Source organism: Emys orbicularis, chromosome 3 (assembly GCF_028017835.1).
Source record: "Emys orbicularis isolate rEmyOrb1 chromosome 3, rEmyOrb1.hap1, whole genome shotgun sequence".
In the NCBI taxonomy this organism is placed as follows: Eukaryota; Metazoa; Chordata; order Testudines; family Emydidae; genus Emys; species Emys orbicularis.
In genome coordinates this window covers 23596152-23617414 of record NC_088685.1, presented here as the reverse complement: position 1 = coordinate 23617414, position 21263 = coordinate 23596152, and the positions used below count along the sequence as shown (strand labels likewise).

At 44.0% G+C, this 21263-nt stretch overlaps 1 protein-coding gene and 1 non-coding gene across 2 annotated transcripts in view; both read right to left on the bottom strand.

Moving 5' to 3' along the window:
* The window catches only part of HS1BP3 (HCLS1 binding protein 3), a 71912-nt gene extending 62555 nt beyond the window's left edge, over window positions 1-9357 (bottom strand). The window contains 2 exon segments of the mRNA XM_065402058.1: window positions 94-259; window positions 9317-9357. Coding sequence (XP_065258130.1) covers window positions 94-259; window positions 9317-9357 — 207 coding nt within the window.
* A 1252-nt stretch (window positions 9358-10609) lies between these two features.
* Window positions 10610-10691, bottom strand: TRNAS-AGA (transfer RNA serine (anticodon AGA)). Its single transcript has one exon. It is a non-coding gene; the product is annotated as a tRNA-Ser (tRNA).
* Between the last annotated feature and the right edge of the window lie 10572 nt (window positions 10692-21263).

Below are 21263 nucleotides of genomic sequence, written 5' to 3'. Positions count from 1 at the left end.
AATATTACAACAGTATAAAAATAATGAACGCTGACAGAGGGGAAAAAAAACAAAAGATTTCTTTATCAAACACAGCAATGATTAACTACTTACCATAAACTGAACCACATCTTCAGGTTTGTGCTTTGCTGATTTGAATGCAGCCAGTCGGGTAACAGCTACAATGTGATATTCCACATGGCCGGACATCATCTTCCCATGGATTTCCTGGTACTCTGGAACTGACAAGTCTATCCCTGTGTGAGCATTCTGAACTTGCCTATGAATGAAAACAAAAAGTGAGTTCAAATATAGACAGCACTGACAGGAACACCTTTATTGATTGCCTCAAAGAACACTTGATCAAAGGTCCCCTGAATTCAATGAAAAGACTCCAATTTTAATAGGCTTTGGAGCTGGAATTAAATTTGGTCCTTAAACCATTGCTATTTAGTGAAAATATGACACCACCAACTATGCTATGAAAGAAATAACAAATGTTGCTTATGTCATGTATAAGTATTTAGAGTAGCACTGATTACACTAAGCTTAACAAGATATACTGCAAAACCTATACACTTCAGCATCAAGACTGAAAAGTATTTTGCATTCATTTTTAATTGCAAACTTTAAATTTGCTGCAGCCAAACAAAACTTCTCCAATATGTTGTGAACCTCCACAGGATTTTAGCCTAAGGGTCATATTTTCAAAGGTATTTAGGTGCCTAAAGATGCAGATCAGCACCTAACTCCCATTTCAGAAGCCCCTAAATCCCATTTAAATATATATTAAATTTAAATGTTCACTTTACATTATTTGAGATTATCTGTAAAAAGGTTAATCATCCTCTATTCTGCTGAGAAATTCCTTCTATTGTACCTTGTATTACTCTGTTTCTTATTTAAAATGTATGCACCCTTTGCAAGGAACAGCAAGTCCAATTAACCAAAGCAAAACCACTTTTCATAGCATTCAAGCAGGTCTACCAATATTCACGGCCACATCGCCTAAATGTGCACAAATGAACTACCTGCCATTTGCTCACCTTCTGCATGCTCCACCCACAGATGAGATGGAGAAAGGACCATCAGCCTCAGCCTCATTGGCTGAAGTGTCATTGCTGGCTTCGAACCCTCAGATATCTTAGAACACTTTTTCTTTACAAATACCATGGGGGCCAAAGCAACCAAAATTATTATTCCTGCAAAGGCTGTTTGTTGCCACAGTGAATTACGGGAGTGGACCTCCAGGCCTGATCCTCCTCTCTGGTATACACATAACTTCCATTGACTACTGTTGGAATTATTTATTATTTATGCAGGATATTATCATGACACTAATTTAACCATAAATTCCTTTATTAAATCCAAAGGCTGAATGATATTTATACAATTGCTCTAAACATGCCTAAAAAGCCCAAATAATAAGCAAGAAATAATATGCAATGTACTGCATCCAAACAGTAGCAAAACATTTATAAGAATTTGATCAAGAGACTTACAAAAGGGCTAAGCCCAGTGGTGCTTAGACCCATATTGGTTGGCTCCAACATGGTCAAGCAGGTATTAGTAATGAACCCTTTAAGAGTTTGCTTTTTATACCCCTTAACAAACAGGCGATGTATTGCCAATTACTGACTTCAGTTAAAAACCAATTTGAGACCGTTCACTTTTATTTCCATTCTTAATCCAGGTAAGATTTACAACAGCGTTTCTCCTTAAGCTCTTTCCTCCCTATCTCTTCCCCTCGTTCTTGCTGACCAACAGTTTTTCCTTTGCACCTGCGTTCACATAGGCCCCAATGTTTGGGTTGGTCTACACTACGTGAATAGCGTAGCTGAAGTCGAAGTATCTTAGATCGATTTACCTTGGGTCCTCACGGCGCGGGATCGACGGCCGCGGCTCCCCGTCAACTCCGCTACCGCTGCTCGCTCCGGTGGAGTTCCAGAGTCGATGGGGAGCGCGTTCAGGGATCGATATAGCGCGTCTTAATGAGACGCGCTATATCGATCCCCGATAAATCGATCGCTACCCGCCGTATCGGCGGGTAATCTGGATGTACTCTTTGAGATAACGCTGGTATGTGGAGTGGGAAAGCCCATGTTGGCTCTTTTTACAACAAATTCTCTTTGTCTTATTTAAAGCCTCTGCAGTCACCCCTATCAGTCAGAGCCCTTCTTTTTAGAAATTTCCCATTTTCATTAGTGATTCTTTGAACCAGACATCCTCCCTACTTCATTCCTTCTCGCCTTTTAACTCATTACTTTCACGGCATTTCTTTATAACACATATTCCTTTAACCAAACTTGAGCTAACTTTAATTCTCTAATTTTATACTTATTCTACAACTACAGTGAAAGTTACTCATATTCTGGGGCAGGAGAATAGGATCCCTGGATTTTACACCTCGAGGTATAAGCAGAGCTTCAGCTGGCTAAAATTCACGAGACCTATGCAACACTCCGTAACCAGGCAAAGTCCACAGTAACGGCTGAAAGTTAAATCCTAACAATAAACAGGGTCATTGAAGTCAATGGGAGCTTTGCCACTAACTTCAAGGGGCCAGGATTTCACCTGGAGAGTTCTGCCTGAGTGAGGAGGAAATAAGGAACACAGACAGAAAAAACAGGAATCTGCTTGAAAGCAGGGACAGCCTGAGACACGTGAACATGTGCTTGAGAGCCAAAGAGAGAATCAGATTCTAAGGTTTTGTCTTTACAGATAAAAAAAGGTGTGTTATTACCATGGGATAACTAACGTGCATCAGCTATCCTACTGTAAAGTCCTAGTGGAGGCAAAGCACTGTAGTTTTACCGTGGCAACTAGGCAAGGTCAACCATGGGTGGTGAGTACAGTGCTGACCTCACCTAGCTACCTGGCAGTAAAAACTACAGTGCCTTGTCTCTACTACGATTTTTCAGTGACGTAACTATTGCACAATAGCTATCTCACTGTAAAACACACACACAGGCGATGTCTACACTTTAAACTGTGCAGCTGCACCGCGGTAGCGCTTCAGTGTATACACCCACTCCAGTGATGGGAGGGATTTTCCCCTCACTGTATTTAATCCAGCTCTCCGAAAGGCAGTAACTAGGTCAACAGAAAAATTCTACCGTCAGCCTACACTGTCTACACCAAGGGTTAGGTTGGCTTGGATGTGGGTATGTGGATTCTTCACACTGAGTTGATCTAATTTTCTAGTGTAGACCAGACACACACAATGAAGACAAAGCCTCAACTCTGCAGTTCATCAGCCAGCCCATTCCCTTTCTGACAGCTTGGGGCCCTGTCTTTACATGGGGTCCACAAATCATAAAGCCAGACCCTACTGACAAGGTAGTGTTTTGATAGAGCTTGGGCCTGCAGAAGAACTGGATTACACATTGCTTGGTAGGTTTTAAAACAACAGCTGTGTCTGGGACTTGCAAACTTGGCCTCTGTTTTAAGTATTGCTATCCAGTACGGTCATGTGTTTGGAAACAGGTCACATTTCATAGTTCTTTTTGCTTCTTTCCAAGGGTCTCCCTACCTCTTATTACACTGATTGATTTATGTGCTTCAGAGGTTTCTTCAGATCACTGGAATTGTGCTGTAGCTCATGAAGTGAACTAGGCAGCTGAGATGAAGAAGAGCATTGAGAACTACCAGCTAATCAGAAATTGATTCAAACTTTAGCTGGGCTGATGTTAGATATTATTAATATAAATTGTTTATTCCCAAGTAAAAGAAACTCGTCTTCCAAATAGAACCACAGTGACCATCTTGAGTTGCCACGGCACCATTTCAAATGCAAATAGGAGCAGTGAGGATACCAGGCATGCACCTGACATAAAAGCTGTTCCAATTCACTTTCCAATAAGACTATCATTCATCTTCCTGTTCTAATCATTGTACATTGTTGCCGTGCTTAGTTAAACAGTTGCTACCTCAGATATGTCTACCTTTCAGTGGTAGGTCAATACCAATTTGTACTTTGATCTCCTATCCATTAGGCTTGATAAGTTTATGGAGGGAATGGTTTGATGGGATAATGTGATTTTAGTCATTTAGGCATTAACGGGCCATCGCGGGTAAAATGAGGGTCCGGCTGTAGAATCTTGCCTGTATGCTCGGGGTTCTGCTGATCGCCATATTTGGGGTCGGGAAGGAATTTTCCTCCAGGGTAGATTGGCAGAGGCCCTGGAGGTTTTTCGCCTTCCTCCGCAGCATAGGGCAGGGGTCGCAGGCTGGAAGATTCTGTTGTGGGTGAGTCAGCTTTTGTGGCCTGCATCATGCGGGAGGTCAGACTAGATGACCATATTGGTCCCTTCTGACCTTAAAGTCTATGAGTCTATGAGTCTATGAGGATGAAAGGCAAGTGTAAGATATTTTAGACAGATTAAGTAGCAGACAGTTATTTACTTTAGGTACTTATATGGCCCCATTAACGTAGTATCTGCGTGCCTCTCAGTCTATACCCTCCCAAAACCCCTAGGAGGTATTCTCCCCATTTTATCCTTAGGGAGGCACAGAGAGACTAAGTGACTTGCCCAGGTCACACACGAAGTCTGTGGCAGAGAATGGAATTGAATTTGGATGTCCTGAGTCCTAGATAAATGCCCTAGCCAATGAGCTTCCTTTCTCTAATGTGAATATGATAGTGCTCTCAAGATCCTTCTTTATTGTTTTGTTGTGGAGTATGGTTAAGGATTAATGGAGGGAGGTTTGGGGAAAAAAGTAGTACACTAAATAGTACAGTACAGTATTTTCCTTAATATTACAAATTCCAGGGTATACACCAGGGTGCTGTGTTCTGGCTGTTCGGACAGTCCCAGAAAGGCTGTATCTACATGTAGGTCAACATGCAATAATTCTAAGGCCAGGTTACACTCAAAAGTTAAGTCAACCCAGCTACGCTGCTCAGGAGTGTGAAAAGTCCACACAGCCCAGGGACACACTTAAGCCAACCTAACCCCTAGCACAGACAGTGCTGGGTCGATGGAAGAATTCTTCTGTTGACCTAGCTGCCACCTCTCGGGGAGGTGGATTCACTATGCCAATAGGAGAATCCCTAAATCACTGTAGTGCAGTGGTCCCTAAACTGTGGGGCATGTGCCTCCCTAGCAGGGCACAGAGAAACATTGGGGGGGGACCTGGGCCAGCCTCCACAAATGCCAGGGAGGGAGCAACACTCAGCCCCGCTCTGCCCCAAGCTCTGGCCCCAGCCACAGCTCCGGCACCGGCCCTGCTCGCGGCCGTGGCTCTAGCCCTGCTCCCAGCTGCAGCTTGGGGGAATGGGGGCGGACAGGTTCCGTTATTGGGGGGGGCACAATGGAAAAAGTGTGAGGACCACTGCTGTAGTGAGTGTCTACACTGAAGCGCTTAAGCTGTGCTACTGTCGGCTTTCAAATCTAAACAAGCCCTAGTAAGTCACTGTAATTCAGAAGGGAGAAAAAGAATGGCTACATGTGTATGTGCTGTATCACTACGTGTACGCACAATGCATAAAAAAAATACATGGAGCACATCCTCAGCTGGTGTAAATTGCTGTAGCTCCCTTGACTGCCACAGAGATATACCAATTTACATCAGCTGAGGATCTAGCCCTATGTTTGAAATTCATTTCGATAACACTTTTCAATTATGCCAACGTGCTGTACAGAAACCAGCAATACCATGACTATAACCATCCAAAGCTGATGCTAGAAATAGCATGATTAGTTTTTCAACGTAACTTTAAAAAAAGAAAGAAAAGCACAAGTACTATACAGAGAAGAATTTTACCCAGTAAATGCTAAGTAGGCAAAGACCCAGAAGGCAGCAGTATTGATATTTCAGAAAAGAGTGTACAGTGAAAGATTACCCACTGTCCTAAAAGTTAATGAAAAAGGGATCATGTCATAGGCAAAAGAAAGCTATGTTAATGAGACCATGAGCAGGTTTATCTCAGTTTGCCAAAAGAAATTAAGAAAGTTTAATATAAAACAATTAACAATATTTTAGTGTCAAAATGTTCTTAATTTAAGGTCGTATACAGTACTCAGATAATACACCTATAACTATGTTTGTTGAAAGAGAAAAAGAGACAAAGATGAAACTATTTGCAAATGGTAAAGTCCAACAGACCAAGGAAATGTTACTGAGCATTGACACCTGGCTTAGTAAGATCAATGGTAATGTTTTGCACAAAAGAAAATTAAAATTATTTGGCAGATGCTTCAACATACACACGTGTTCCAAAATGCTTAAAAAGTTAGACAAGAACACAATCAATATGCTCATTTAGTCCCACTCCAACTTGTTTTCTTCTTCTGCCATTTTAGGATCCACAGTATTATCTCCCATCTGGTTCCATATCTGAGAAGCTATCCCAAATTATCTACGATATTTTTGGAGAGGGAATGCCAGCATCCCATTGTTCACTGGTAGAAAGCAAGACATTTTATAAGGGCCAAAGCGAACTTTGTGTTCAACAAAACAGATAGTGTATTATCACTGGCTGGAAAATAAAACACTATGCACAGATATGGTGATGTTTTCCTGTTTCACCAGTGTACATCTACACTAATTCCACTGACACTGTTGGTGTAACTCTAGCTTTACATTATTACCAAAAAGAAATTTGGTCCATCAAGTGGCATTTTTGTAATCAATAGCATTAAATATTATTTGAACACGCATCTCCCTGTGTTTCCTTCCCTGCCTGTTTTTTAAAAGTGAAATGAAAGGGGGGGGAAGGGTTTAAAAAATTGAGTTTCTTTTGAATTAAATGTTTTTTTCTGCTTGTTTTTACCCTTAAAAATAAAAGGAATGACAAATCTGGTCTTCCCTGGATTTGTTTGAGAATTTCTTGAGGCTCAGAGGTGTTTATTATATGTTTTCACGCCTCAATTGTTACAGGCAGGCTGTGGAATTTTCAACAAGGACCACCTTTCTTCCAAGTGTTCATTAGGTATTAGAGTTTTAAATGTGCTTAAAAAAAACAAAAAGGAAATAGTTTTAAATAATCTAACCATAAATCCCTCCCCCTCTCAACATGTCAGGTTTCCCTGTGTGCTTTTATGTGATATCATAATAGAACTAGTTCTTTAAATACTGATGAGTTTACCCGAGAAGACAAGACATAATTTCTAATGTAAAAACCAAGTTGAATTATTTTTTTTAAACAAAAAGACTGAGGTTTCTTTATAAATCATAAAAAAAAAAAAACAAGCACACTAGCCCAATTTCTCACCCACCCTTCTTTGCAGATCGTGTTGAAAAGGAACCTGATCCTAGCCCCACTGACTTCACTGAGGCCAGGATTTCACCCTAGGTAACTAACGTTATATGCTTTATGTGGTATTCTGTCTTGTCCCAATTCCCTTTTCTTTCTCTGAACGCTGGCAGAGACTCATTTTAAAATCAAGCCAAATTCTGTTCTCAGTTACACTGGTGCATTGACTTTACCAGGGTTGTCAACAGAATTTTGCCCATACTGCTTAGATGTTTGCACAAGATTGCTTTTCTCACATATAAATTATGGCTGTTATTTGGAGTGTCTTCTCCAGCAGTGGCAGCCAACAATGCTGAGTAAGGGACATCTGACAGTAAAATTTGTTTTGTTTTAAATATAGATTTATGTTAGAGACAACACTCCCCAAATGCTTACTCACTCAGATTGCAGCTGTAAGAGTTAGTCAACAGTTCAGCAGGCTGGTAGTTTTGACTAAGTTCTGCTTTTGGTAACAAATCCTTAGACACATCTCTATATTGCAGATTCATAAAGCAATCTGTTCTCCCTCTCCCCACCCCCAACAATAAGAAAAAGAAAATGTACTGACAAACCATCCACTATTATTCCAGCTTCCTCAGAACATGGAACAACTCTTTTGTCTAGATGAAATCTAGCAGCTTGTCAACACTCTTGTATATTAGGATAGCAACTGACTTCAAATGTATTGGGTTCAAAACACTAGTTTAATTACAAGGGTTACTGAATCAGAGTTCTTAAAGGGCTATCCACCCAAAAAAAAAATCACACTGATTTTTGGGCTTTTTTCATATTGTTAGAAATAACAGCTAAGATTACTATAACTGAAAGAGTTTAGAGAGGGAAATGATATTTTTGTTTGCAGTTTGTTAACTTTGTGCCTTTGATAGCACTTTGCATATGGTCAGTTTCATTGTCATTGTTTCCCATGTGCAGTTTCCGTTATTTGGGAAAACCTCTCCCACAGAAACAGGAGAGAGAATTTTATTTATTTATTTATTTTTAATTAGGAAATTGTGATCCTAAAACCACAAGAACTGGCAGGGAAATTCAGGAAGATGCATTATCTGAAGCGACTTTAGAGTTTTTGAATTGCCTAAGTTTCAAAATGAATATCCCTAGCACATTTTGGATCTATCAGTATTGTTATTAATTTAATTTTGGTAGCACCCAGAGGCCCCACTATGCTCAGCCTTCTATAATTACACTGAGTAAGAGACGATCCCTGCCCAGAAGAGTTTACAATCCAAGGCCCCGACCCTGCAACATTAGAGAAATGCTTAAACTTTACCATGAGTCATTCCATTGATATCTGTAGGACTACTCATAGTAGTAAACAGGGGCATCATTTGTTATGGGACAAGGGATGCGGTTGCCCGCCACCAGACCTTGGTACCCCACACAGACTTGTCAGGGGTCTATACGTGCCAATATATCGTCCACTTCATCCTGCCCAGACTTTGCAGGATATGATATAATCACATATAATGTTCTACATACTGACACAACTTTGGTCTCCCCCCAGACCAGTGCTCAAGCCGGTAGGCATGCTGCCTAGTTAAATATCACCAAGCTTACAGTAGAATATAAACAGAATTAAAGATGAAGGCTGGTCTATGCACATCTGATAATGGGTACTATCAAAAGCAGATGCAGATTTTTTCCTATACATAATTTACAAGATTTATTTATTATTTGTACGGTTGCAACAAGGATACCTGCTCATGGATCAGGATCACATTGTGGGAGGTGCTGTCCAAACACAGAACAAAAAGATGGTATTTCTACTGTACCTTGTACATACTCATACCTTGAAACATACTCATTCTCCAACAAGCATGCAAACAAACATGCCAATCCCACAATTTTAGGAACTCAGCAATTTTTGCTGCGATCTACAAATTCTAAACTTTTCTTATAAAAAGAAATTAGGTTTATATTATTTATTATTATTATTATCCTCTTGACTGAGGAGCAGCCAAATGCCCTCAGCACCTGGCAGGATTAGGGTCTTACTGAAGAGTGAGCAATGTTTACTTTCAGAATATTATTTGTCTAATCACACATTTGTAAAATTGTTTTAGGTGCATTACCTACGGCCACAAAGACGATCATAACGCAGCCTGTGCCCTTCCCAGCTCCATGATTATAAATAAATAATGTTGATGAATTTATACACTACTCTATAGGGGTAGATAGCTGTACTCTACAGCTGCAGCGAACCTCGAACACTTTAAGAGAAACCACACATTTTTCACTTGTAATCTCACATCCAGAATTTCTAGCAGGATGAAATTAAAATGGATTAATTTACACTGATTAAGAAGGCAGTGCTGGCACTGCCATCCAGCATCATAACAGGCTTTTGCAGAAAATTTCGCCTGGCTGTACAGCCATTCAGAGGCAGGCTAATGTTATGTAAAGGGAGTCCTGCTGCACAGAAAAAGATGGATTGTTGCCATAGTTCTGTGTTTCCCACTTGCAGAGCCCAAAACCCAAGTGTCAGCGCGGAAACCTTTGATGTTCAAGAGTTTGTTGCCAGTCCCATAACTTTGGATACCAGTAAAGGGACTAACGACCTCCCAGGCGTGGTTTTAGAATGGCTACGCTATCTGGGAAAGAGAAAGCCTCGAGCGCAGGGAGCTGGCCTGGTACATTTTCAGGGGGAGGGAGGAAGGAAGGTAATTCAGAACTGCTAGGCGGTCAGATCTCCTTCAGATCATCTCCCACCTCCACTGTGGAAAGGGATCGCCGCCGATTCCTACTAGTGCTGCCTAACCCACTCCCTCCTCCCCGCAAGGCAGAGCGCCCGCGGCTCCCCGGAAAGCCCAGAAGCTCGGGGCAGCCAGGCCCGGCGGAGGCCCTAGCGCGGCGGCACAGAGGCTTCACCAGGCCGGCTGTAGGCAGCGCTCTGGCGGGGCGCCCGGCCGAGGCTCCACCATGAGGGCGCCGCAGCCCCCGGCAGTGCCCGCAGCCCCCGGCAGGTCGGAGCCAGGCTGCCGGGGCAGATCCCGCGGAGGGAAGGCGCAGGCCGTAGCCCCCAGTCCCCCGGGGCCGTCTCCCAGCGCGGGCTGCGGCCGCAGGAGCGAGGCGCCTCGGCAAAGCGGCAGCTGCCCTGAGCCGCTGCGGGCCCGGGGGAAGTTCCCCGCCCCGCGGGCCGCCTCACCTGCTGGTGACCAGCACGGCTGGCGCCGCGCCCTGCTGCATCCTGCCGCCCCGCACAGCACAGCGCAGCCCCCGGCCCGGAGTCCCGAGATCGCTCCCTTGCTAAGAGCCAGCTGCGGCGCAGGGACTCCGTGCTGGGCTGGCCCGGCTCCCCCAGCCTGTTTTCCGGCTGCTCTGCCCCATGGGGGCGGTTGCTTAAATTACATGGGGGAAAAGGAGCCAAAAGAAACCCGTAGTCGGCAGGATTCGAACCTGCGCGGGGAGACCCCAATGGATTTCTAGTCCATCGCCTTAACCACTCGGCCACGACTACAACTTGCTTTGGCTTGTTTCAAAGGATTGCTCTACAAATTCCTCTCTCTTGTGTTCGTTTTTGGCATATTGGAAGTATTCTTATGTCACAAGCTGAACAGGCTGCTCATCTGTTCTCTTTGTACTTTAACTAGTTCCCTCGGCATGCCTTTACAAATCTTAGTAATAGTGCTACCCAGTGTCATTACCTTTAATAAAAGAATCCACTAACTAAAATGTGTCATAATTGTTCTCAATATGTTTGTCACTGAAGGATCCATGCCCCCACTTAATATCCTTTGCCCTCTGATGAGCTACAGAATATTGCCAGCACACAGGTGATTCAGCCATGTTTGAAACTATTTGCAGTTCAGCACAAAAGGAGCACTTTGATCCTGACCTAGATGCACTTTTGTTTGGCACCAGTAGTAGCTGAACTCATGAAAACACAAACTGTACCATGAGTCTTTGTTCTTCTGTAGAAATGAAATAAACCCAAAAATATGTTATTAAAACTTGGGGCCTGATTTTGCAAACTCATATGTACTGGCCAGGCAATAAAGTTAGTAAAGGATGTCAATGTTTTCAGGATCGAGCCTTTACTATCTCACTTTCAAAGAAACACACCAACCACACATACATCCTTCCCCACCCCTCCAAAAAAACAAACAAACATGGGAGTCACACATAATATACATCTATGTAACTATTCCCAGGCAATGTTCCCTCTAATTTTTTCCATCCATCTACAGAATGAATTTTGTTATGTGCACCAATATGGAGTTGATGTGTGGCAAGGGAGGGGCCAAGAGGTTCGGAGTGTGGGAGGGGGCTCAGGCCTGGGCAGAGGGTTGGAGTTGGGGGGTGTGGACTCCAGCTAGGGTTGCGGGCTTGGGGAAGGGCCAGGGATGAGGGGTTGAGGGTGCAGGAGGAGGCTTAGGACTGGAGCAGAGGGTTGGGGTGCGGAGGAGTGAGGGCTCCGGCTGGGGGTACGGGCTCTGAGGTGGGGCCGGAGATGAGGTGTTTAGGGTGCAGGCTGCCCCGGGGCTGCAGCGGGGAAAGAGGACTCCCCCCAGCCCTCTCTCCCCGCAGCAGCCCTGGGGCTGGGGAAGAGCGTCTTTCCCCATCGCAGCAGCTCCAGGTCTGAGGCCAGGGGAGAGGCATCTCTCCCCACCATGGCAGCCCTGTACACCCCAAGCTCCCCGCCCACCCCCTACTCCCCACACCTTTCTCCTGCTCAGGGGTGTGAAAAATCCACACACGTGAGCAATATAGTTATACTGACCTAACGTCCTGTGTAGACAATGCTATGTCGACAGGAGATCTTCTCCTGTCAGCATAGCTACCAGCTCTCCGGGAGGTGGATTAACCACATCGATGGTAGAAGCTTTCCTGTCAGCATAGGAGCGACTTCACTTAAGCTCTACAGCAGTACATCTGCATCCGTGCAGCTGCGCCGATGCAGCGTTTTTAGTGTTGACCTGCCTTGAAATATCCCTGCTGCCCCAAGAGGCTGAGTCCCTCGGAGACATGCTGGTAGAGCAATGTGTGTGGAAAGGTTAGCAGGCTGCTGTCCTGCAAGTGACATTGTTCCCACTGCCTGTCAGTCTGACACCTTTCACCTGCACCAGGGCCGGCTCTAGGCACCAGCGTTCCAAGCATGTGCTTGGGGCGGCCCTTTTCAAGGGGCGGCACTCCGGCTTTTTTTTTTTTTTTTGCTTTGGCGGCAGCACTCCGCCCCCCCCCCTTTTTTTTTGCTTGGGGTGGCAAAAAACCTGGAGCCGGCCCTGACCAGCACTAAATCCACCCGCAACTTCTGGTTTTTTTAAATTGAGGTTTATGATTCTATACAAATATGCAGGTTAGCATCATGGGTACAGGGCTAGTTGCACCTTTGTCCCCTTTGTGGGTGCACCCCCTCTCGGCTTCGTGCCTTTACCTCTCTGAGGTGGAATTCTGCGCTTCACCCACCCCTGAACTGGACCCTGGGTTACAATACCCTGTGTATGAACTGTTCTTACCCAGCAGGTCCGACTGTGATTCTTCACTTCAGGAGTCTGTGACCAGTGGTGCATATAATAACCAAACCAGCTTCTTAAACCAGGTATTGTTTATTTATCAGTGCAAAGCATTTAGAGAAACAAGAATTGTAAACAAGTCCACACACATGGCTTTAGAATCATAGAAATGTAGGACTGGAAGGGACCTTGATAGGTCATCTAGTCCCGTCTCCTGCACTGAGACTACATATTATCAAGACTGTCCCTGACAGGTGTTTGTCTAACCAGTTCTTAAAAATATCCACTGACAGAGATTCCAGGTAATTTGTTCCAGTGCTTTACTACCTTTATAGCTAAGAAATTTTTCCTCATGTCTAACCTAAATCTCCCTTGCCGAAATTTCTTCTTGTCCTATCCTCAGTGGTCAAGGAAAACAAAGTATCATCCCATTGGTGCTGGAAGTATGGGTGCTGCCACACCCCTTTGCTTGAAGTGGTTTCCATCATATATAAGGTCTATAGTTTGGTTCAATGGCTCTTAGCACCCCCACTATAAAAATTTATCCAGCCCCGCATAGCATCCTCCTGTTTATAGCACCCTTTTACATATCTGAAGAGTGTTATCCTATCCCCACTCAGTCTTCTCTTCTCCAGATTAAACAAAACCAATTTTTTCAATCTTTCCTCCCAGGTCATGTTTTCCAGACCTATGATCATTTCTGTTGCACCTCTTCGGACATTCTCCAGTTTCTCCACATCTTTCCCAAAGTGCGGTGCTCAGAACTGGTCACAGTACTCCATCTGAGGCCTTATCAGTGCTGAGAAGAGTGGAAGAATTACTTCTCGTGTCTTGCTTACAAACATTCCAGAATGATATTTGCCTTTTTTTTTTTTTTTTTTGCACAACAGTATTACATATTACCTACAGTCTTCCTGGTGGTAACCTAAACAGGCCTGACTTCATATACCCCAGCAGGTGCTTGCATCTTAGTCTGGTTCCCCTGAACAACTACCCCCATTTAGAGAGACAGTGTCCATTTTGAAACTACAGTAACTCCTCACTTAAAGTCTTCCCAGTTAACATTGTTACGTTGCTGATCAATTAGGGAACATGCTCATTTAAAGTTGTGCAATGCTCCCTTCTAATGTCGTTTGGCAGCCTCCTGCTTTGTCCACTGCTTTCAGGAAGAGCAGCCCGTTGGAGCTAGCTGGTGGGGGCTAGGAACCAGGGTGGACCGGCAGCCCCCCTATCAGCTCCCCGCTCCCCTAAGTTCCCTGTGCAGCAGCTGCCCAGCAGGCTATCAATTGCCAGGCAGTTCAGCTGTCCCGCCCCCCACTGCCATGTACTGCTCCTGCCCTCTGCCTTGGAGCTTCTCCCCGAGCCTCCTGCTTGCTGTGGGGGGGGAGGGGCTAATGTCAGGGTGTCCCCCTCCCCCCTGCTCCTATACCCTGCTTACCCCTTCTCCATATAGAGCAGGGTGGGAACACGGATGGAGAGAGACAGAGAGAGTTTGGGGCAGCAGCTGCTGTCTCAACTTCCTGATCCACTTAAAAAGACAATGCACTTCAGAGTGGGTCAGCTTACTTAAAGGGGCAGTGTGCATCTCTCTCTCCCCCACACACACAAGATGTGTCTCTGTCTCTGTCTGCTATGCTATCCCCTCTCCCCTCCATTCCTGCTGCCTAGTAGAGTGTGAGAGGCTACATTAACAACAATGTGTTAACCCTTGAGGGCTCAGCCGAGTGCTAGTTCATCATTTAGCAGCAAGGCATTCCCTGGGAAATATCCCACCCTCTTCCACCCTCTAACTTTACCACCTCAACCGAGCTTCACAATCAAAGCTGTGAACAGTATTAAATTGTTTGTTTAAAACGTTTTGTTTGGTGAAAAAAATTTCCCTGGAACCTAACCCCCACCCTATTTACATTAATTCTTATGGGGAAATTGGATTCGCTTAACATCATTTCGCTTAAAGTAACATTTTTCAGGAACATAACTATAACATTAAGCGAGGAGTTACTGTACTGTAGTCCTTTTGTTGTTCTGCATTCCCAGGACTTTTCCTGTCCTGGCATTGTCTGTTAATGACTCTCAAGTGTTTGCTGAGTCATGGCTAACCTCAAGCCATTCTTTTGCTTTCCTGCTTGTTTTTCCTTACACCCACCTGTTAAACTAAACCAATACATTCATACACTAGACCTCCCAATAAGTAGTGCGACAACACACCTCTTTTGTCACATCAGGGCTCAGTGTTTCTCCCTCTGGCATTGAGGGGTTCTGGGATAAATCAATCCCACTTCAGAGATTTAATATTTCACATTGGTTTATTTACAGGGTAGGCCTTAGGTTTGGCCTGAGAGCTTCTTTAAACAAAACCAAAATAATTACATTTCTTAACTCACACTGCAGTACTGCCTCTTCTTATGCCAATCACCATCTATTGAGATGGTTGCAAGGCCGACCAGTCTCTCCTGTGTCATTGTGGAATGTAGATGTGTTTTTATTAACTTCAGCTTGGAGAAGCTGCATTCTCCACTGGCAACTGTTACAGGAAGTGTTAGAAGCATGCGCAGAGCAACAAAAGCATTTGGATAGAGGGTGGTCATTTTATTTGTGCACATACATTCCAGAACAGCCTTTGGAGTTGATCCTGCTGAAATGTATCTTGAAAGGGCTTTCAGTTCATCACCTAAATCACTCGCATCAATATCGCACATGTCATCATGTGTCAACACTGTCTCTAGTGCCCTGCATTGCTGGTGTAGGTCTTCTTCAGGTATAGTAAGAAGTTTTGGAATATCACACAACATCCCAAATATACTGCTGTGTTCCTTGAGCTGCATGAAACGTTCTTTGACTGACTGTATTGCACAATCTAGCACCTGGTTAAAGAATTCAACTTTGAATTGTTGTTTGGGGTCTCTTATGGGATTATCCCATGCCTCGTAATCAAAATGTCTTCTTCTTCAGTGACTCTTGTATTCTTGACTGGGTGGGAAAATAGCTTCAGTGTGAAGTTCCTCTGCCAACTTCTGTGCACTCTTCAGAACATTTTGAAATCCCTCATCTGACCAGTAAGACTGTAGGTATGACTTGCTTTGTCCAGTTGTTCCATTGCTCCAGCTATATCAAGGTCAACACCTTGGAGTCTCTTGCTTACAACATTTATTTCAAACAATATGTCATGCCACAACACTAAGCCACACAGAAATTTGAAGTTATGTATGTTTCTGGTGATTCCACTTCGCTCTGCCACCGTTCTCCCACGAACAGTTCCTGTCATCGCATTATCCTCCATAATGGCAACTATGGCATCATCTAACTTCCCAATTTGGTGTTTGATAGGCTTTATCGCCTCCACTCGACTTTCCCATCGTGTGACACTCAGTCGTTTCAGTGTCAGAGAGGATGTTCCCAGATGTTGCTTCAAAATTTGCCATCAATGAGTTGATGCAGAGAAAAATACATAGATGCTTTGAATTACATTAAAAAATTCAGCAGCCTCACTAGAAACTGATGCTGCATCACTGACCACCAAGTTCAATGAATGAGAACTGCATGGGCCAAAAAAAGCTTGAGGGTTTAACTCTTGGATCCGTGTCTGCACTCCTCTGTTCTTTCCTCTCATGTTGGCACCATTATAGTAGCCCTGACCTCTCATGTCAGCTATCGCAATTCCCGTTGTGACGGCGTACCCCATAAGGCTTTATGGGGAGGGGGTGCTTATAAATGTATGTATGACATAACTGGAATATGTTTTGTGCTGCCTGTGCCAGGTAACATATCTCCGTAAAGGTTATGGTCTACTATATCTATTCATCCTATTTGTACATATATATATCATTTTCTACTTGAGGTTAAGAATATGGGCTGTATGCTTGCTTGGTTTCTAAGTAAGCTTTGGGAGGCATTTGGTCAGCTTCCTTAGGAAGGAATTCGCCAGGTTAAGTACCTGATCAGGAAACACTTGGGGAACAATGCATCTTGGAATGCTCCAATCCACATAAGAAGTCTTCCTGGAGACATGCAAGATACCATGTGGACAATGGCCTCGGCCTGTAAAGACTGAGTCATGCAGGGGCATGTGACTTGCCCAGGTGTCTCCAAAACTCCATCTTGGAGCTGGACTTTGCATAGGAGGGAGGAGGGGGGTCTCCTCCCACAAGAGAGAGACTATTTATACCTGGGGGAGACCCCTCCATTTTGTCTTCAGCTGGCTAAGGAAGGAGCCTCTCCACCCCCCCAGGATACTTGAAAGAAACTGAAACAAAAGACAGACTACAGGGGTTGTGAGAGATTGCTGGACCCAGGCTAAAGGGAGAGTAGCCTGTAAAAGGGAGCATTCTGGAACTGGTGAGGAACTTATCTGTATTTAGTTTGATTAGGCATAGATTTGCGCATTTTATTTTATTTTGCTTGTGACTTACTTTGTTCTGTCTGTTACTACTTTGAACCACTTAAATCCTACTGTCTGTGTTTAATAAAATCACTTTTTATTTAGTAATTTACTCAGAGTATGTATTAATACCTGGGGGAGCAAACAACTGTGCATATCTCTCTATCAGTGTTATAGAGGGCGAACAATTTATGAGTTTACTCTGCATAAGCTTTATGCAGGGTAAAACGGATTTATCTGGGTTTAGACCCCATTGGGAGTTGGGCATCTGAGTGCTAAGGACAAGCACACTCCTGTGAGCTGGTTTTCAGGTAAACTTGCAGCTTTGGGACAAGCGATCCAGACCCTGAGTCTTTGTTAGAGCAGACTGGAGTGTCTGGCTCAGCAAGACAGGGTGCTGGAATCCTGAGCTGGCAGGGAAAACAGAAGCAGGGGTAGTCTTTGCACATTGGGTGGCGGCTCCCAAGGGGGTTTCTGTGATCCAACCCGTCACACCCGTATCTTCCAGCTTTTTAAGAAGTACATTTGTCATACCAGCTCCTGTAGTATCATCAATGTCCATAAAATTTAGAAAATGCTCTCTGACAGTCACCATTGCAGAGACATTTTCACTAGGTTCTGTTGTTGTTACAAAACGCTCCATTAAAGTCATTTTTTCCGTATGGCTGATGTCAGGTGTGCAGTCCAGAATAACAGTGTAATATCTTGCTGACTTCAGATTTGCCACAATCTTCTGTTTGACTTTTGTTGCCAGTAACTGTATGATCTCATTTTGAATTGTTTTTCCAAGGTAGTGGTGGGTGTACATTTCTTGGGTGGTGACTCTTCTTAGATGCTCCTGGAGTACAGCATCAAACTCAGCCATCAGCTCCACAATTTTAAGGAAGTTTCCATTGTTTGGCACATACAGCTGATCTGAAGTGCCACGCAGTGCTAGGTTTTGGGTAGCAAGCATTCTCACAATGGCAATGAGCCTTTTCAGAATATTTTGCCAGTAAAGAGACTCTGATGCAATCTTCTCTTGATGCTGATCATCTATGGTGGCCTTTAACCCTAGTCTCATCTCAAGCTCTTTCCACCTATGGAATGCTCTCTGGTGATTTGCTGCCTTCTCATGGCATGCCAGATTTCTAGCCAGATTTTCCCAGTCCTTTGTTCCTGTAGAACCCAATGTGGCTGGAACATTAGACTGGAAGAGTTTGCAACAAAAACAGTATGCAGCATTTTGGGTTTTTGAGTACATAAGCCATGGCCTCTCCACTTTGTCTGCATTGGGGATTTCATGCCAGTAATGTGTTGGATGGAAACTTCTATTTTCATTGTCTTTGGGGAACATGAAGTTTTTCACTTGCTGTGGCCCGTGCAGTACAAGGAAGTCCCTCCGGCTACTGCTCAAGAGGGTCCTGTGACGGGTTGGATCACAGAAACCCCCTTGGGAGCTGCCACCTAATGTGCAAAGACTACCCCTGCTCCTGTTTTCCCTGCCAGCTCAGGACTCCAGCACCCTGTCTTGCTGAGTCAGACACTCCTGTCTGGCTCCAACACAGACCAAGGGTCTGAATCACTTGTCCTAAAGCTGCAAGTTTACCCAAAAACAGCTCACAGGAGTGTGCTTGTCTTTAGCACTCAGATGCCCAACTCCCAATGGGGTCTAAACCCAAATAAATCCGTTTTACCCTGCATAAAGCTTATGCAGAGTAAACTCATAAATTGTTCGCCCTCTATAACACTGATAGAGAGATATGCACAGTTGTTTGCTCCCCCAGGTATTAATACATACTCTGAGTAAATTACTAAATAAAAAGTGATTTTATTAAATACAGACAGTAGGATTTAAGTGGTTCCAAGTAGTAACAGACAGAACAAAGTAAGTCACAAGCAAAATAAAATAAAATGCGCAAATCTATGCCTAATCAAACTGAATACAGATAATCTCACCCTCAGAGATGCTTCAGTAAGTTTTTCTCAGACTGGACACCTTCCAGGCCTGGGCACAATTCTTTCCCCTGGTACAGCTCTTGTTCCAGCTTAGGTGTTAGCTAGGGGATTCTCCATGATGGCTCCTCCCTCTCTTCTGTTCCACCCCTTTATATATCTTTTGCATAGGGCAGGAACCCTTTGTCCCTCTGGGTTTCCACCCCCCCTCACTGGAAAAGCACCAGGTTAAAGATGGATTCCAGTTCAGGTGACATGATCACATGTCACCGCAAGACTTCATTACTTACTTGCCAGCACACACATATACAGGGAGACTCACAGGTAAACAGCCATCTGCAGACAATGGGAGTCATCAAGATTCCAAACCATCATTAATGGCCCACACTTTACATAATTACAATAGGCCCTCAGAGTTACATTTTATATTTCTAGTTTTAGATACAAGAGTGGTACATTTATACAAATCAGATGATCATACTCAGTAGATTATAAGCTTTGTAATGATACCTTACAAGAGACCTTTTGCATGAAGCATATCCCAGTTACGTTACATTCACTTATTACCGTATTTTCTCTAAAACTATCCCAGTTACATTATATTGACTTATTATCAAGTTTTTATAAAACCATATAGACTGCACAACGTCACAATGAAGTTTTTCACTTGCTGTGGCCCGTGCAGTACAAGGAAGTCCCTCAGGCTACTGCTCAAGAGGGTCCACAGTCCTGGATCATCTAGACTTAAGGAACTAAACTCAGCAGCAGCTGTTTTGTGAACCTCCACCATACTTTTCTCTGATCTACACTTTTCTTCAGGAATGTGCATGGTTACATCCATTTGAGATGGAGATATGGATGCTGCAGTAGCTGCCAGGTCACCTGCACTCTGACTAACTGGAAGATCAGGAATCTCCTCACCACTCACATCCTTACTGGAGCCGGAAGGCTCACCGTTAACATTTGTGTCTATGTATCTCAAGAGAGCTCCTTCCAGCTTAGATAGAAAAGCTTCCTTTGCTTTCTTTCTTTTTCTGAATGCTGCCCCAGAGGGGCATTTTCTTCTTTCACTCATGACTGCTATAGTGGCTCTCAACACTCAATTGAAGGGGACAAATAAGCAGGCTGGTAGCAGGGCCTGAGTGAGGGAAGATATCAGCGTCTTAAGGGCCTAACTGGCTCCTACTACTTCAGTTGACTGCCTGTGCTCCTCAAGTGGGTTCAGGGAAGCAGCAGGAAACAGGAAGCTCCCTGAGAAGCTGGTGTTAATCAGTCCAGGCTCCTGGGGTGCTAGAGAGGTACATAAGAGGCTCCTCCTCCTCTCTCTCCCTGCAGCTCCTGCTGCTTTCTGTTATTCCCTCTCACCTTTTCTCCTGCCTGCCTGTTATGTCTCTTGTGCCCTCCTTCCTCCAGCACAGCACTCCACCATCTCTGGGCATCTAGAGCAGAGAGAATACATATGCACCAGCAGCAGACACAATTTTCTACACTCTGGGTCCTAGTGGCACCCCCCCCCCCCCCACAGTCTGGCACCTGAGGCGGCCACCTCAGTTCACCTCATGGTAAAACCAGCCCTGCAGAGGCTCACAATACAACTGCTCAAAAACTACATTACACTGAAAAACACAGATATGACAAGTAAGATTAATGCAGGCAGCATCTCACAGGCACTCAGTGGAGGCTAAACACTTTTTAAAATGCTAACACCTATTTTATCAATATTAATCCACAAGTGAGCCAGAGAGATTCCAACTATGTATCTGTCAGTGTCCAGCTAAGACACAGGTGTGATGCTGACAGGCCAGCTCAGATCAAAGTCATAGACTAATTCACTTGTGGATGAATATCAAAGAAATGTTAAGTGTACCGTATCTGTGGACCAATTCATTTGTGTGTGGATATCAAAGAAATAATGGTATTGTCTTCACTTATCTATAACCTGTCATTTACTATCGCATTACATTGTCTATACCCGGTTTTTAGATATCCCTAGATTAAAGTGTGTGTTAGTGTTAAGATGTGAATGTACTGGATGTGTAAACTTCATGAAAACTAATGAAAGATTGTTTCTGGCTATCACATTGTGTTTACATTATGTTCATCCATCACACAAGATTGGAGCCTTGGAAATGTACAAGAATGTTATCTTCAAAGCATGGGTCACTGTCTTTGACAATGGAAATTCACAGACTCTTTGCATTTAATCAACAAAGGAAGAGCCCATGCTGTGAATAAAAACACCCGCCAGATTGCCTTCCATGGA